Source organism: Heteronotia binoei, chromosome 10 (genome assembly GCF_032191835.1).
Source record: "Heteronotia binoei isolate CCM8104 ecotype False Entrance Well chromosome 10, APGP_CSIRO_Hbin_v1, whole genome shotgun sequence".
NCBI classification, from domain to species: Eukaryota; Metazoa; Chordata; class Lepidosauria; order Squamata; family Gekkonidae; genus Heteronotia; species Heteronotia binoei.
Window position 1 is genome coordinate 49,300,057 of NC_083232.1, and position 18,131 is coordinate 49,318,187.

Genomic DNA, 18,131 nt, shown 5'->3' on the forward strand with positions numbered 1-18,131 from the left:
AAGAAAATATCTATGAAAACACAACAGAAGAACTCTACAAAATATACAATTTCCTAATGGATAAACAGTGTAGATAGCAAGAAACAAATGTGAATGAAACTTGTTAAGCTAATACAATACATTCTCATTGTATAAGATTTTTAGGATATTTATGACTAGCTGTTTCTAAGCCAGTTCTTAGGAAAAAAGGTGACATATAAATATTATGAATAAATAAATAATAAGATAAAATTGAAGAAACAAGTTATTTTAGGTGAAATAAGAACATAAGAAGAGCCCATCTTCTTGGATCATACCAATGGTCCATCTAGTCCAGCATCTTTCCTCACCAGAGGAAGTCCAACAACAAGAAGCAGAGTCGGAGGCCATTCTGTGAGTTTCAGAGACAAGCGGCAACATCAGGGGAAGGCCTCAGCCTCTATGCTCTGTTGTTGGTCATCCAGAGGAACTGGTTGGCCATTGTGTGAAACAGGATGCTGGATTAGATGAACCACCAGTCTAGTCCAGCTGGGCTCATCTTCTTGTTTCAACTAAAATAACCTCTTTGTTTCTATAATTATGTTACTATAATTTATTTATTCCCTGATCTTGTACTTACAGAAAAATGTTAATTATGCATTTTGGTTTGTATCATACTGTAATTTACATTGTATAACAATAAAATGTTATTTAAAAAAAAATCCCTTACTTCAACATATAGTGGCACTCAAAGCAGGGCCTACTCTGGCAAGCATAGATGAAAATCCCAGTTGCCTGGACTTTGAAACAGAGTGGTAGTCCATGAAGCTGAGTTCCCTGTAATTAATGTTTGATGCAGCAGCATTCTAAATCAACTGTAGTTTTCAAATAAATTTCAGAAAAATTTTCATGTAAAGCATATAGCAATAAACTATTCTGGAGCTTGCCAAGGTAAGAACAGTACTGGGTAAGTCCTGATATGAATACTTCCTCTCTGCCTACTTGGAATCAAAACTTTAATCTTTTGATTCAGCTGCAATTTTATTAGATCCCATGGAATGTAAGCCAACATGCCCTCAAAACGAGGTTGGGGAATTGTCAGGTGGGCACCTGGCTTAATCAGGATCTTTTACCTGTGTATACAGGATTCCACGTCCAGAAATTATTGCTCAAATATGCCAAGGACACTAATTAAGTAAAAACAAGTAAAATTTATTCTAGAAAATTATAGATCACACACACACAAGGTCAAAATACATACATACATAAAATCATACATACAGTCCTAGGAAAAATAGAGAGAGAGATAGAGACAACACATGGGTAGACAAACAGGGTGATAATTACTGATCGTAGTCTTCAAGAAGGCTCCAATGGCGATGAAAGAGGATGGGGGGAATGGACCCAAAACTGTGGCCAGAATCGGGGATGGATCTAGACAGCGGAACTGGGGTACTGCTAGATGCACACATGAGTGGAGCTGGGTCAGAGGTTAAATAGACTACATTAGACCCTCAGGGGATGGGAGGTACAGGGATGGATGACAGGTGGTCAGCTTGAAGAACTTGAAGAACTTCAAACGAGGCCCATGACTCTGGTTAAAGTCTAAGCATTTATTTGAGAACAGTACAGGTAGAAGACGAGTTGACTCTGATAACGAGCTATGCAGCAGTTACATTCTTTAAGCTATTCTAGTTACAATAACAAACTGGTTCCCACCCCTCAAGAGGCCCTGCTTGGTTTCCAAGGCTTCTTATCGATGAGAGAGGAGAGGGGGAGGCAGCTTCAAAGGTTACTGGCAGATGTTTCCCAAGGACTCCCTGTCACCCTCCAGTTGGCTTGGAATGCGAAGCATTTGTGCACACTACTAGATACAGAGCTAGCTATTTCCTAACAGTTACAATATGGACTCAGCTAAGCTAAGCAGGCATTACAATCATAGAGGTCAATAATTACAAGTTCTGACAGGTACATGACCTCAGAAAAGGGGAGGCTCTGCAGTGACCATAAAGGCTGGACTAGTGCAGTAGCCAATAGCCGGTTAGTTGACAACCCCTAATTGGACGCTCATAGCTAGCCAATGAGCGGATTTGGCCTTAGTTACCTGATTGGCTGTCCAGGTAACAATGGGCCAAGGGGGAGGCTCCAGGATGACTGTTGGGGAAAAGAATGGGGGAAATTACTGGGTGGAGGTGTGCTTAAGACTAGTAAATTTATCGGCTTCTGGTGTGAGATTCCAACAGAGCTGTCGTCTCCTGAATAAGGGGAAAACTTAATTCTTTGTTCAGGGTAGTAAGAAGCCTTTATGGACTTCCTGACTGCATTTCTCAGACAGAGATTTGCCCAGGATAACGTACAAAATACTTTGAGCCGTGTGACCTCAGCTGATGTTTGATCCCGGAGGGGGTTTTTCTGAAGCTTTGAGGTCTGGCATAGAAAAGTGGCTTCGTTTAGCATCTACAAAGGATTAAGAGCCATTTAATTGGCATAAGCCTGTCTGGAACTCACTCTCTTTTGGGACTGATAAACTTCTGAGCAGAAACAAGACCAAAGTTTAAGAGGCATAGCCGTTAAGGTACTTTGATCATAATCTCTTGCTCCGTGACTTTTCTAAGCTAATCTAAATAACATTGGAAGGTGGGAAAACTTGAATAATAAGGAAAAAGAGGGGAGGAAAAGGAAACTTGAACTCTGTTAAATTAAAGACTTTGATAGAATCTGGAAATGAAAATAATTGTTTTGAATACCTGAGGTTACTGACGTATGCTTCGGTGTTATGGCTCTGCACTTGCAATTAACATAACAAGCATTTAAAGACTGTGATATTTGAAGAACGAGAGCTGGGCTCAGTGAACCAGGAAGTAAAAGCTGAAGATGCACTGGCAATCAATATAACAAGTATTCTAAAGACCGCGATATTTGGAGAACGTGATCTGGGCTCAGTGAACCAGGAAGTAAAAGCTGAAGGTGAGAGGAGCAAGAAGAAGGTCTTTGCTAGTGATTTTTAACCATAGAGAAATTGCGATTGCCATTTTGAAAAAGGGAAAATTGCCAAAAACTGTTAAAAATCAATATCTCAGCCCAGGAAGGTAGGAGAAGGACGAAATTAGTCTTATTTTAAACAGCAAGTTCTAAGCTACTGGACTTGGTGCTGGATTTAGAATTGGAGTCTTTGGATTTTTTGGAGTTTTTTTTATGTCAGAAGAAAGATTAACTCGTGCAAGATCTCATTCTTTGGACAAAATGCAAAGTCAGTTTGATACCATGGAAGCCAGGATCATGAAGGGTGTGGAGAAGATGTTAACAGCTTGCAAAAAAGAGCTTAAGAAGGATAATGGAGACTTTAAAAAAGAAGTTGAAAATTTTAAAAATGAGCTGGGTATGGTTACAAACAGAGTCAAGGATCAAAGATTTCAGGTTTTCACGGCTGGTAACATCATTAGGGTTTGTAGAATCTTTCGGGATCAAGTGCCGTGTTCTACTGGAGAAAGTTTTCCTTCCAGACATTTCGTTCTCAGCTGCGGAGAACATCCTCAGTGGCGTTGCAGCCGAAGCAGGCGCTCAGACCTTCTTGGCTGCTGTGCATTGAGTGGGGCCAGGGCTGCTGGAGAGCTGCTATTTGTAGGCTGGAGGGGGTGTGATGAAAGGGCAATTAGTTTGTGGATGTGCCCATTGTTTGGTGGGAAGCGCCTGCTCTGTCCCAGTTGCAGCAATGGGAAAAATAAATTTGGGAGAACATTTTATAAGAATGACAAAAGCAATATATATGGATCAACACGCAAAATTGTGTATAAATGCAGACCTTACAAATGAAATGAAGGTGAGCAAAGACACAAGACAAGGATGTCCGCTTTCACCGTTGTTTATAATGACTCTTGAAATTCTGCTAATGCAAATACAAGATGATAGAGAGATAGAAATTAGAGGATTTTCTTATAAATATAAAGCATTTGCAGACGATATTGTGTTTATAATTGAAAATCCGATACAAGTGGTACCTTTGTTACTAGCTAAGATAAAAGAATATGGCAGGACTCTATATAAATAAAGAGAAGTCAAAATTTTTATGTAAAAATATGCAAGTAAACAAACAGAAAGAATTGCAGAGTTTGATGGGATGTGAAGTGACTTCTAAAGTTAAATATTTAGGTCTAGAAATAACTATGAAGAATATTGATTTGTACAAAAACAACTATGAAAAGTTATGGCCTAAGATGGATGAAGATATGATGAAATGGAATAGACTTAATTTTCCTTGTTGGGTAGGATTGCTGCAATTAAGATGAACATTTTGCCAAGAATAATGTATTTGTTTCAAACTATTCTGATTGTGAAAGATAGTAAACAATTTAATAAATGGCAAAGGAAGATCTCAGAATTTGAATGGGCCAGGAAAAAAAACAAGGATTAAGATGAAAATTTTAACGGATGCCAAAGAGAGGGGAGGATTTCAACTTCCAGACATAAGATTGTATCATGATGCAGTTTGTTTGACGTGGATAAAGGATTGGATGATGTTGTTAAATAAAAAGCTTTTATTGTTAGAAGCTCATGGAAATAAATTCAGCTGGCATGCTTATATGTACTATGGGGAAAAAAAGATGGATGGTCTTTTTTCTCACCATTATATTAGAAACAACTTACTAGATACATGGATAAAATATAAGAAATATGGTGATGAAAGAAAGCCGTTATGGATAGTGCCAGCAGAAGTAATAAAAATAACAGTTGAATCTGATGAAGAGAGAGGGGTGTCTTATAATCAACTGCTAAAGATTCAAAGTGATAAAGTTGAATTAAAATCTGCTGAAGAGCTAAATAATAGGTACGACTGGTTTCAAATGCAACAAATAAAAAGTTTGATGGAAAATGATATTAAATCTGTTGGAATTAGATGTGAGCAAACGAAATTGGAAAAGGTTCTGTTTGGAGATAACGAAAAATTAATATCGAAAATATATAAACTATTATTGAAATGGTCTACAGAAGAAGAAGTAGTAAAATCTCAAATGATTAAATCGGCAATTAATGTAAATAAGGAAATACAGATGGATACATGGGAATATCTTTGGAAGAATTCGATGAGAATATCAACATGTCAGAGCATTAAAGAGAACTGTTTCAAGATGATGTATAGGTGGTATATGACTCCGAAAAAACTGGCAAAGATGAGTAAAAAGATGTCGGGTAGATGTTGGAAATGTAAGAAACATGAAGGTTCTTTTTATCATATGTGGTGGACTTGTGGAAAAGTGAAAAAGTTTTGGCAGATGACACAACAAGAAATATCTCAAATTTTGGGATATGATTTTAAGAAAGTTGCAGAGACTTTTCTGTTGGGACTACAAATGGAAAAATTTCCAAAAGAAGATAGAACTCTAATCTGGTACTTGCTCTCAGCTGCTAGGACATTGTATGCACAGTTATGGAAGCAAGAAAAAATACCAGAGAAATGGGACTGGATCGTGAAAGTTTTATTGTGGAGTGAAATGGATAAACTAACAAGAACTTTAAGAGACTATGATTTGGAAGTGTTTAAAAGGGAGTGGAAGAAATTTAGAGGATATATAGAAAAAGAGTGGAATCTAAAAGGACATTGGACAGTTTTTTAAGAATGAGTATAAGAAAAGGGAGAAATTGAACTTTGATTGGTTAAGGGTACCTTTATAAGTGAACTCAAGTATATAACTTCAGCGGGAGTCTAGTAACGGAGGGAGGGGGGATTAGAAAATATCATATGGGTTAGGGATAGTAATGACATAAACAGATATTACCATATGTTATTAATAAATTGTTTAATATGAAGACTATTAAACTTATCTAAAAGGTGACAATAGATGGCCAAATTGCTACCTAAGGTAACACCCGGTTTACACAAAGGAACTTGGCTCTGGCTAAAGATGGTTTTCCTCTTCTTCAGAGTTCTTCTTGACACAAATTTTTGTCCTTAGTTCCATTGGACAAAGGCTTTGGACAAAGGTCTGGCAGGATCCACGCCTAAGAAAAGCTTGATTGCCTTATGCAGAAGTTGAAGCAGCTGTTGGATACGTGAGTTTCTTGCTTTGCTGTAATTGAGTTAGAAAAACAAGATGGATTCTGGTGGTATTAGCCTTTGGTTCATGGAAACAGGCTGGAAACTGTTTGCCTATACAGTTCATGGTTGCGTGGCTTCTTCCACTGCAGCGGCCAAGACTGGGCACGCAAGGAGCAGCTGGAAGCTCGTCTGTAGTTCTGGCTAACACCCATCCAGAGATGTAGAATGCTGCTGCAAAGCTGAGGCTTATAGTATCCACATAAGCCTTAGAAACCGTGGGCAAAGTCCACTTCTTAGAGCAGATGTGTGCAAGTCAAACTCCAGGCACCCTGGCAACCATACTGGTGATCATGATGTCCATGTGTATGAAAAGTAGGGGCTTTTTCTTACAGGAATCTATTTCTGATTATAGGCATTCATTGAAAGAGAGACAGAATTAGATGTTTTCTGCATACTGAAAGCACAGTACTTCACAATCTCGATGACCTCCTTCCTCGCTTCAGAAGTGGGATGAAAATTTGTAGCAGGCCATGGATCAGACACTATGGGATGGCACTGAAGTGTTTCAGTATCAACTACTGGAAACTGCATGTCAGCCAGAAGTTAAACCATCAAACTTCCTATTCCTATCCCAATCACATGACAAAGAAGGATTCTATGGTTGAGAATAATGACAGATCCAAGGGAAGCAGCAGGGCTTTACTCCTGCTATTGAGCAGAGGTAATCAGACAGGGTGACCAAAGTCACCCCAGTTCCAAACTGTAATGAAAGACTGATAAGTATCAGCACAAAGGTATTAGAAGAAAATACATGAAAAAATACAGAATATATTAAAATTCAAATTTTCTATGGAAGCTACAAATATGTTGTTAGGAATATTGCCTAATAAATCACCAAACATTTTGGAAGAGATATTTAAATATATGGCAACAGTGGCTAGAATTATTTATGCAGCAAAATGGAAATCAAACATCTGTCCCAAGCCTAGAAAAATGGGAAAACAAACTTGCTGAGTATGTAGTTACGGCAAAATTAACAACTTATTTGAGAAATAGATCCATCTCAAAATCTGAGGAGAGTTGAAGTGTCTATTCTGCAAGCAGGAGATGAACTCAGAATGAGAAATTCTAAAAATGGTCTATAAATATATTGTAAAGCATACAAAAGTAAGTACAATGCAAAAAAAGATGGAGAACAAGTTTTAAATATAAATGTATAAGGCAAAATGGATTTTGAAAACATTTCTTCTTATTTTTTGCTGTGAGAAAGATAATAATTTTCTTTCAAATGTTGGTATATTGAAAGTTATAGCTAGCATGTAGTAATGATGAAATACGTACTATAGAATATGTATTGATGATTAAATTACTGTATAAATAAAAAAAATTAAAGAAGGGATGTACCCTGTTTATGTTACTAGTTTGTTTGTTTTTTAATGAAAAGCAGACTGATAAGTATTTAAATAATCTGATTTCCCCCTCCCCCATAATGATGCATTTGGGCCATTACCAAATGCCTGTATTCTTTGTTCCACAATGGAAACCAGATTGTTCTGTAATTTCCTGGGTCTTTATCTAAACAGAGCTTTTCTAGGAATAGTTTGATCACTGCCTCCTTCAAGAAGGCAGGGAAACAGAACACAAATATTAATAGATTCAGTGTCCTTTCAGGACTAAACGCCATCATTTAAAAAAATACTGGTACCATATTGCATAAAAACTTGCCTGTTTGGATGCATCCATTCCAGGTCTCCCCCATCCCCATGCAAATCAGATATAAAATGAGAATACAGCAGAAGTAGATACTATTTTAAATAATAAAGCATTTTGGCACAGAAAGTGCTTGACTCTCAAGACCAGCATGATAGCAATGATGATGCACTATGTGGTATTTGAAGATCCCTGAGCTGACACTTTGCCATTAGACATTGCAGAACACTTATTAGACAGCTGCAGCTGTGAATCCTTATGTTTTGCTTCCACTCACATACTTGTGTGCTGACAGGAGCCTCCTTCATACTCATCACAAGTAAGATCAACCAAATGCTGTTTTACAAATATAGGCTTTTTTCCATTAGGAAACATAGGCGGAAATGTGTAAAATCTGAAAAATGTAACTTTGTACAGGAGGGCCTAACGAGACTTTGTCCATGGGGTCGCAAAGAGTCGGACTCAACTGTGCGACTGAACAACAACAACATGTTTTATGTATTTCTCCTTTGCATTTCATGTGGACTATTTTTCCAAATATTTGGAAAACTAAACACAAACACACCCTTTCTCATTATATGTGAGCCGAGAATTCCAGAAAGAAAAATTATTGTTCCAAAAATGCTAAACTAGTATACCAGTGCTCATTATTGGTCTTTATAGTTCAGACCTTTATTGGCATAAGAATAATAATGATTCACAATCAAAAGTAGGTACAAAGGTCTGAAATATAGTAAGAACAATACATAAACAATCAATTAAAATAGCAGTCAATAATACTAATCAAAAGTAGAAGAAGAAGAACTGCAGATTTATACCCTGCCCTTCTCTCTGAATCAGAGACTCAGAGTGGCTCACAATCTCCTATACCTTCTCCCCTCACAACAGACACCCTGTGAGGTGGGTGGGGCTGGAGAGGGCTCTCACAGCAGCTGCCCTTTCAAGGACAACTTCTGCCAGAGCTATGGCTAACCCAAGGCCATTCCAGCAGCTGCAAGTGGAGGAGTGGGGAATCAAACCCGGTTCTCCCAGATAAGAGTCCGCACACTTAACCGCTACACCAGACTGGCTCTCTAGTAGAGAGTAGACACCCAGCAATTAAAAATACAGTAGTATGACACCCAGCAATTAAAAATAAAGTAGTATGCCTAGATTTAATTTTATAGGCTTCTACTAAAAAGTTCGCAACACATGTAGTAATATGGGGATTAACATCTTCTAAAAGGTAGGATAGAATTTTTCTTCTAGTAAATACATTGTGTTGGAGATATTCAGCTAAAAATTGTCTACATTGTAAGGCCAGGAGAGGACATTCTAAAATAATATGGGATATAGAATCAAGGACTCCTAATTCACATTGGCATAATCTATTTTGGAGAGGTATCTGTCTAAACCTACCATAGAGAACTGTTGATGGGAAGGCATTTAAAGGCGCCAAAGTAAAAGTCCGACGATGGAATGGTGACCTAAAGTAAAAAAAATAATTCGGTATCTTCCCATGTCTTTGGGGTATACCTAGATTGGCTGCAGAGCAAACAGGGGAATGTGAGGGGAACACTTTTTGGTATTTGTGATCCATAAACCTTAGTTGGATTGTTTTTAAGATATATAATTTGTCACGTAAGAAAAGAGTGTCCACCTCAATACCAAGTTTTTGTTCTTTGTGGATAAATGTAGAGAGCCAGGTGGTGCTGTGCCTTGTCTTTCATCAGGTAGTATAATAAACTTCCTGAATCCATTCTGAAATGCATTTTTAACCAGAACTTAAAAGCCATAATCCCGGCTCTGGTTTCTAGAAGGTGTAAACCTAGCTCTGCACAAATGGAAGAGTAGGGGACACATTTGGGAGCACCTGGTCATTGCTACCAGGGTGAATGGAAGTAGCAAAATGGAATTATTTCAGTACTGGAGGATTCCCAGCATCTTTAAAGAGGCACAGTGTGTGGTAGGCATTAGAACACAATGCTGAATCAGAATGGTGGACCATGTAGTCAAGTATACTGTACCACACAGCAGCCAATCATTCGTCATGGAGGGTCAACATATGGTCCAAGAGCCCAAGGCCTTCCCTTGATGTTGCTTCCTTATAATAGTATTCAGAGGTAGCTGCAGGACTTTTTTTGAACTGGAATGCACAGGAATGCAATTCCGGCTGGATTGGCGTAAGAGGGTGTGGCCTAATATGCAAATGAGTTTCTGCTGGGCTTTTTCTACAAAAAAAGCCCTGGGTAGCTGCCTGTTTATATGGAGGTTCCCTTTATTTTCCATGGCTAGTAGCCACTGACAAATGAAACAATGATTATGCCAGGGAATATGACCTAATGTGCAAATAAGTTCTTGTTGGGCTTTTTCTACAAAAAAAGCCTTGGGTAGCTGCCTGTTTATATGGAGGTTCCCTTTATTTACCATGGCTAGTAGCCACTGACAAACCTATCCTCTACTAATCTGTCTGATCCCCTTTTAAATTAGTCTAACTCCCTAACACTCATGTCCATCACTGCATCAACATTTAGTTGCTGAGTAAAGTATTTTTTTTTTTAGCGTCCTGAAATTACTGCCCACCAACTTCTTTGGATATCCCTGAGTTCACAAGGCCAGAGTTTGGCCACTTTATAACCCCAGCTCAAACCCCACCCACATTCTTTTCTTGGCAATTACATTTATCAAGTAGTATATAGATGTAAAATATAAAAAACAGTAAAATGTTTAAAAAGTATTACTAGAGTAAAAAAAAAATGTCAAATCCACTTGTGACGGAACCGGCCCGATTCTGCCTTCAGACCTGGTCCCGTCAGCTCCCTATCGAGTCGCCAACTCCTGGAGGGAGCTATTTCTCCTCCTGCCCCTTGGGCGCGCTGCCACCACCTGCTCAGTCCCGGGGTTCAGATTGAGAGGAACAGGACTCCCAATCCCCCTCTCCAGCTGTGAGGCCAGGCCTCAAGGTCCTCTGCCACCCTGCACTTGGGTTTCACAGAGACCTCAGCGCTTCTTTGGGGCACCCCTGGAGGATTGGCACCTTATCCAACTGCATGCCTTCCCCCTTCCCCGGGGCCCCCTTCTCAACACAGCGTGGTCTAAAGCGGTCTGGGGATCTAGGTGGTACAGAGATTGACTGCCAGCATTTAAAACAGAAAAACTATTTATTTAAAAAGAGAAAAAGGTAGGAAAAGGAAAACAAAACAAAAACAGTTGCATTTAAAAAGTTAGCACAGCACAGCACAGCTCAGCACCCGTACAGCACACAGCATACAAAGAAAAGTTGATTATAAACGCATCCTGCTGGCCCTGATCTAAACTTGCCCTGTCTTGTGAATTACTTACTTAGTCTGCCTGCCTGGGGCCTCCCAGGCAGGAGCCTCCATTGCTCACCACATGCTCGCTCGAGCGCTCGCTTCCAACTCCCGTTCTCTTCCTGCTAACACACATGCCAAGAACAAAAGCACTTCCTGCCTCTCTAGGAGATTTCCCCCCTAGCGTTGTTGGTTTGGCTCTGGAAGGGAGGGGGGGGAGTGAGGGGAAGGCTACAAAGCCTGCTGAGGGATTTACTGACCCCTGCCAAATGAAGCACCACCACTGACTAAAATGGCGTTTCTCCACACTTCCCCCTCCTTAAATTCTGAGCCGGAGGGGTTGCCTCCTACAGAGGTGACCCCGTAGCAGAATCCAATCAAACAAGGAGAAACCCATTAATCAAAATATTACACAAACATTCAGGTCTTTCTCCAACAATACACAAAGTCCCACAACCTAGGTGTCCATGTCCTTTCTGGACAAACAGTCGCATTGCTGCATTCAGAAGGAATGTCCAGTCTTTAAGATGTACTCCTCCATCTCCCAGGACCACCTCTGGAGTTTGGTGCTCTCCCTCCGTTGCTGCGGTTGCTGGGGTGAGTGGCCCATCAAAGGAGGAAATCCCTGGCCCCACATATGGGGTTGGAAACTGCCCAGTTCCCACACAGTTGCTTCTTCTTTATCCCTCATTGGTGGAATGTTCCCCCTGTCCACTCTGACCTCCCAGAAAACCACCTCTGGTGCTGCAAACAATTGCTGTCCCTGCTTCTTTTTGTCTCCTTCCTTCCTACCTATATGCAACCCCATGGACCTCGCAGAGAATGGCTGTGGCGTATTCACCTGCACCACTTTAACTGCCTTTCCCGTTTTCTCCATAGCCACCCCATAAGTAGCATCGTCCAGGTCATCCACAATCATATGGGGTCCCTCCCATTCCACTTTCCGTTCACCAGCATGAAGTGGCAGGAAATCCATCACCCTATCCCCTGTCTCAGCTTCTGCGAACTCCACTTTCTGGTCCCTTGCCACCTCACACAGTGGTTCCAGCCTAGGGTCACTTTGAACCTCAGACAGGAACATTTCTGGCTCCCCCAGACTTCCTATCATCTGTTCCTTCAAGCCACCCCTAGTCCCACTGTTTCCAGAACACCCAGCCAAAGTTTGATCTGGGTTCTCCGGCCCCTCAGTTGGTTTTTCAGTGTCAGCCAACTGAGCTCCTTCCTGCCTGGAAGGCTCCACAGCATCCTGCTGCCCTTGCGGAAATTGGCACCCCTCTTCCCATTGGGCACACCCTCCTGCATGGCTTGAGACAGACTGGTCCTCCCCCTCCCTGGTTGGTGGTGAGGTGGCTTCCCTAAAGTTGCCTTCCTCCCCCCACCTTCCCCTGAGGGTTTGGCTTGGGTTCTCAGTCCCCTCGGTTGGTTTTTCAGCACTACCCAACTGACCCCCTTCCTGCCTGGAAGGTCCCACAGCTTCCCAGGATTCCTGTCTGCCCTGCTTCAAGACGACCTGTTTTGAGAGCGTCTCGGACGATCGCACTTCCTGATCCACAGCTACTTGGTGAACCGATTCCAACCTAAGGCCGCTCCGGACCCCCTTCTGGAACCACTCCTGTTCCCCCAAGCCTTCAGCTATGTGCTCCTCTGAGCCCACATTAGCCTTGCTGCTCTCAGAACCTCCTGTGAAATCTCCACTCTCCACCTCGGTCTCTTCAGGATGCACATCCTTTACGCTAGACAGGTTCCTTTCCTCGCTAGGAACATCCACAGCCTCTTGCTGCACTTGGGGAAAGCTACTCCCCTCTTCCCCTTGAGAACACCCTCCTCCAGGGCTTGAGATAGGCTGGTCCTCCCCCTCCCGGGTGACTGCCCTCTCTTCGTCCTCAGTAACCTGGGCTATTTCCCCCTCCCTGGTTGGTGGTGAGGTGGCTTCCCTAACATTGCCTTCCTCCTCCCACTTCCCCCTGAGGGTTTGGCTGCGGGTTACAGCATTGATAGAGTACTGGCCAACCAACAAATCCCGGCCCAATAACACTGGAACTGTTTGTTCCTTCATTACCCCACATTCAGAATAGGATTTACCTTCTTGTGGAGCCAAACCCCTGAACTGCTTTCGGGAGTGGTCTGGCCCCAGTTTAAACCTTTTAAATACAGTGGCTTTATAGCCTGCAAAAGTTATCCCCCCATCTTCCATAGGCATGCTGTGATAGATGGCTGAGAGTTCTCCAGTCAGGAGGCTACAGAGGTGAGACATATAGTCCTCCTCTGCAATCCCCCACTGTTTGGCTGCCCTCTCAAAGTTGGAGAGGTATGTGGAGGGGTCTTCTCCTTCCTTGTACACTGCAAAGTCTTTGGGGGTGACTTTGATCGTTCTGCTTAGTTCAGCTTCCAGACGTAGCACCTCAAGCTCATGGCGACGTTGCTCTTCCTGCTCCCGTCTGTGGATTTCAGCTCGTCTCAGCTCCCTCTCTCTTTGTCTTTCCTCTCTCTCTCGTTCCTCCTGTCTGCGCTCTTGGTATGCCTTGGTACGTATTCTTGCCAGTTCCAACTGTAGCTGCAAGATTACTTCTGACTGGGTGGGGGCCACTTTTGCAAGTGCCCCTGCATGCTGATGATACTCCAAAAGGAGGTCTTTCATATCTACTACAGTCATGTTGTCACACTCCAGCTTGTGCTTTGCACACTCTTCCTGGAGCTGTGGCTTTGTCATCTTCAGGATTTCCCGCATCTTAGCACGCTCCATCCTAACTAGCTAAACTTTCCCTACTCCAGTTGACCCGAAAATAAAACAAAACCTCTGTTGCTTCCTCTGGGTGCTTGCACGCATCAAAAACCAAAAATGCCTGGCCAATCAAGTTCTCTGTTTGTTCTTATCCCACCGCTGCCGCCAAGTGTGACGGAACCGGCCCGATTCTGCCTTCAGACCCGGTCCCGTCAGCTCCCTATCGAGTCGCCAACTCCTGGAGGGAGCTATTTCTCCTCCTGCCCCTTGGGCGCGCTGCCACCACCTGCTCAGTCCCGGGGTTCAGATTGAGAGGAACAGGACTCCCAATCCCCCTCTCCAGCTGTGAGGCCAGGCCTCAAGGTCCTCTGCCACCCTGCACTTGGGTTTCACAGAGACCTCAGCGCTTCTTTGGGGCACCCCTGGAGGATTGGCACCTTATCCAACTGCATGCCTTCCCCGGGGCCCCCTTCTCAACACAGCGTGGTCTAAAGCGGTCTGGGGATCTAGGTGGTACAGAGATTGACTGCCAGCATTTAAAACAGAAAAACTATTTATTTAAAAAGAGAAAAAGGTAGGAAAAGGAAAACAAAACAAAAACAGTTGCATTTAAAAAGTTAGCACAGCACAGCACTGCTCAGCACCCGTACAGCACACAGCATACAAAGAAAAGTTGATTATAAACGCATACTGCTGGCCCTGATCTAAACTTGCCCTGTCTTGTGAATTACTTACTTAGTCTGCCTGCCTGGGGCCTCCCAGGCAGGAGCCTCCATTGCTCACCACATGCTCGCTCGAGCGCTCGCTTCCAACTCCCGTTCTCTTCCTGCTAACACACATGCCAAGAACAAAAGCACTTCCTGCCTCTCTAGGAGATTTTCCCCCTAGCGTTGTTGGTTTGGCTCTGGAAGGGAGGGGGGGGAGTGAGGGGAAGGCTACAAAGCCTGCTGAGGGATTTACTGACCCCTGCCAAATGAAGCACCACCACTGACTAAAATGGCGTTTCTCCACACCACTTTTCTGAAAAAATGCATAGTAAGGAAGATGGTTATCTGAGAACACATCAAGTGGCCTCATTCTGTATCAGACCATAGTCTATTAAAGTCAGTATTGCCTACTCTGACTGGCAGGGGCTCTCCAGGACCCAGGTGGAGGTCCTTTACATTACCTAATATTTGATCCTATAAACTGAAGATGCCAGGAGTTGAACTTAGGACCATCTGCATGAAAAACAGAACCTGTACTATTGAGCCATGGCTCCTTTGCCATATGCAAAGATCCGTTCCACAAAAATGAGGAACAAAACTGAAACGAAATAAGACTGCTAGCATAATAAAATATGAAACAATGCTATGGCTACTGATAGCATTCCATGTTCACAATAAACACACAATAAATTACAACATACTATGTCATTGCATTTGTACCACTTCCCCTTAAAAACAGCTCACTTACGCTATAAAAATATATTATATATGTGCTCTCACCTGCTGTTGAACTTTTCTGGGTGTTTTTCTCGCATGATGTGAAACCTGTGGGCAATTGAAGCATCCTGGAAGAAAATATTTAAGAATAAACATTATTTTAAGAAAAAAATATTTAAGAATAAATATATTATTTTAAGAAGAAAATATTTAAGAATAAATATATTATTTTAGAGAATCACAAATGACAAAATGTTATTGCAAAGCTGTTATCTGCCTCCATCTTTAGATGCTCAAATAAGAGAAGTATTCTTACATCCTAAGCTTTTTATGGGGGTTAATACTTGCCCCAACCTTGGCTTACTAAACTACTCACTTATTTCATTTTTTTGCAGTTCATTAAACAGTAAGATGCTGGATAAATGGCACAGCACATGGAATTCATTTTTATAGAGGGTTCATAGGGTTACTGCCCTATAGTTCTTTTTACATAATGAAATTGCCATTGTTTCAGACCCAAGAAATAGTACAATAGCATTCTTTAAATTATTTGAACAAGGCCATTTAGATCTCTTTATATTTCAAGTAATAGTAAGAGACCGGAATTCCACCAAGAAGGTATTTTGGGGTAGAAGAATCAATGTTCAGTACAAATGAAGGGCAAGGTGTTACACATGCTACATTCATTTTTAAAAAGTGCCACATGGCAAAGTTCACTCCTCATTAATATCTTGCATTAGTATTTCTAGATAAAGAATTTTATATGAGAAGCTTAAAATTTAGTTCAAGAAACTTAATGGACTTTGAATATATTTTTGTTTTGAATCATCATCAGACAAGAACCCTTCCCCACATTATAGGATATTCTGAACACTGGTCCTCCTCCTCCAGTGGTGTAGGGAGGGGGGCGGGGGGGCGGATCGCCCCAGGTCTGGGGAGTCTGGGGGGCCCCTGCATTGCCAAGGGGGGTCCCTCCCCTCCCCGGCAGGGCTCCGGAGTGTCGCGCAGACTTTCCGGCCACAGTCCCAGCTCAGGGCGGGGGAAGCGGCGTCCAACCCTCGCCTGCTCAAGGCTTCTCCTGCTGCTCCACGTGCCGCAAGCAGCAGCAGGAAGCAGAAGGCGGTGGCGGGCAGGAGGAGGAGGCGGCAGCGGCGTTGTGCACCCAGTGGCCGCATCCCCGCGCTCGGCAGCAGCGCCCCGGAACTCTCCGGCCCCCTCAACTCCCAGGCGCCGAGGACTCAGCTGCTCCTGGCCCCGGCTGCGGCGGCGCGCCAGAAAGAGGAACTTCGGGCGGAAAGTTTGCAAAGTGTGCGCGAGGCAGGCTGCAGGGGCGGAGGGATGTGGGGAGGGCCGCGTGCCGCTCGGCGTCTTAAGGCAGGGAAGCCCCTCCCCCTCCCCTCCGCCACACACATAGGGGGGCCCACATAACTCTTGGGACCCAGGCCCCCAAAGCCCTAGCTACGCCCCTGTCCTCCTCATTATTGTTATTATTATTCCCTGCTTTTTTCTACCCAAAGGAGTCTCAAAGCAGCTTACAGTAGCCTTTTGCTTCCTCTCACAGCCAGTTTGGTGTAGTGATTAAGTGCATGGATTCTTATCTGGGAAAACCGGGTTTGATTCCCCACTCCACCACATGCACCTGCTGATGTGACCTTGAGTCAGTCACAAGTTCTTACAGAGCTGCTCTTCTCTGGAGCAGTTTCTGTTAGAGCTCTCTCAGTTCAGTGTCTGTTGTGGGGAGGGTAAGAGAAAGGAGATTGTAAGCCACTCTGAAATTCCTTCAGGTAGTGAAGGGTTGGGGTACAAATCCAATTTCTCTTCTTCTCTCCGCACATCAGGCACCTTGTGAAGTAGGTGGGGCTGAGAGAGTTCCAACAGAACAATGACTGGCCCATGGTCACCCAGCAGGCTTCATGTGAAGGAGTGGGGACTCAAACCCAATTCTCCAAATGAGAGTTAACTGTTCATAACCATTGCATCAGGCTATATAAAACTGCATGGAATAAGGAGATGGGAAGAATACTAATACCTTAAAATAATAATCTGAGAACATTATTTAACCCACCTCAAAAACTGGACAAGAATAGGAAAAGGGTACAGGTACACACTGTTTCTATGTCAACTCCAGTCCCAGCATGCACACACAACATCTTCTCTAGTCATCACAATATCAGTAGGTTTCCTTTCCTCCCTTCCCTCAAAGCCACTTGTGTCTCAGCTCCCAGCTTAAAAATGTTCCATGGAATTAGCCATATTTGCAACCTGATTGTACCCAAAGGTCATCTACTGAAACCCTACTCTGGTTTCTCCTCCACAAGAGTCTAGGTTGAAGAAGTAACCACATTTTTAAAACATTATTGCCTATCAGTCTTTCTTTTCCTGCAGCTAGAACTATCTTTCAGGTGAAGAATGAGATTTTATGCTGAATATTTTATACTGATTTTGCTATTCCACTATGATATTAGTGCGTGTTAATGCCTTAATTAATTTTATTTGTGCATTATGACTTACAGTCACTAATGAGCCGACATACACATGCCAATACAGAGATTAAAATATAATATACAAAGCAGGCCACTATGAACAATAGGATATCTGAAGCTCAGAATTATCAGATATACATAGGGACACAAGTCCCCAGGTTGGGATGGGGGATTCCCTGTTTTTGCAGGCTCCTGCCTTCCAGTGGTCAGCTGGCTGGTGGGGGGAAGCCCCACCTCAAGCGCCACCCTCAACAGCGACTACCCATGGCCACCCATCTCCCTCCCCTCCTGCAAGATTTAAAGGGCCCTCCAGCTGATTGGCAGGAGCATGTGACCTGCCAATCAGCTGGAGAGCCCTTTAAAACTTGCAGGAGGGGAGGGAGAGGGGTGTCCACTGGCTGCATGCCCAAACTCCAAGAGGCAAATTCACCGCTTGGAATTCTGGCACGTGGAGCACTGGCACACCTGCTTGCAAAAAACATTTAAAGGGAAGTTTCCCTTTAAACAGTT

At 42.8% G+C, this 18,131-nt stretch overlaps 1 protein-coding gene across 3 annotated transcripts in view; it reads right to left on the reverse strand.

The window, feature by feature from the left end:
* The window catches only part of DGKB (diacylglycerol kinase beta), a 475,459-nt gene that overhangs the window by 208,931 nt on the left and 248,397 nt on the right, over nucleotides 1-18,131 (reverse strand). For all 3 annotated transcript variants that reach the window (XM_060248589.1, XM_060248588.1, XM_060248587.1), the window contains one exon: nucleotides 15,202-15,266. In XM_060248589.1, coding sequence (XP_060104572.1) covers nucleotides 15,202-15,266 — 65 coding nt within the window. The remainder of the gene's footprint in view (nucleotides 1-15,201; nucleotides 15,267-18,131) is intronic.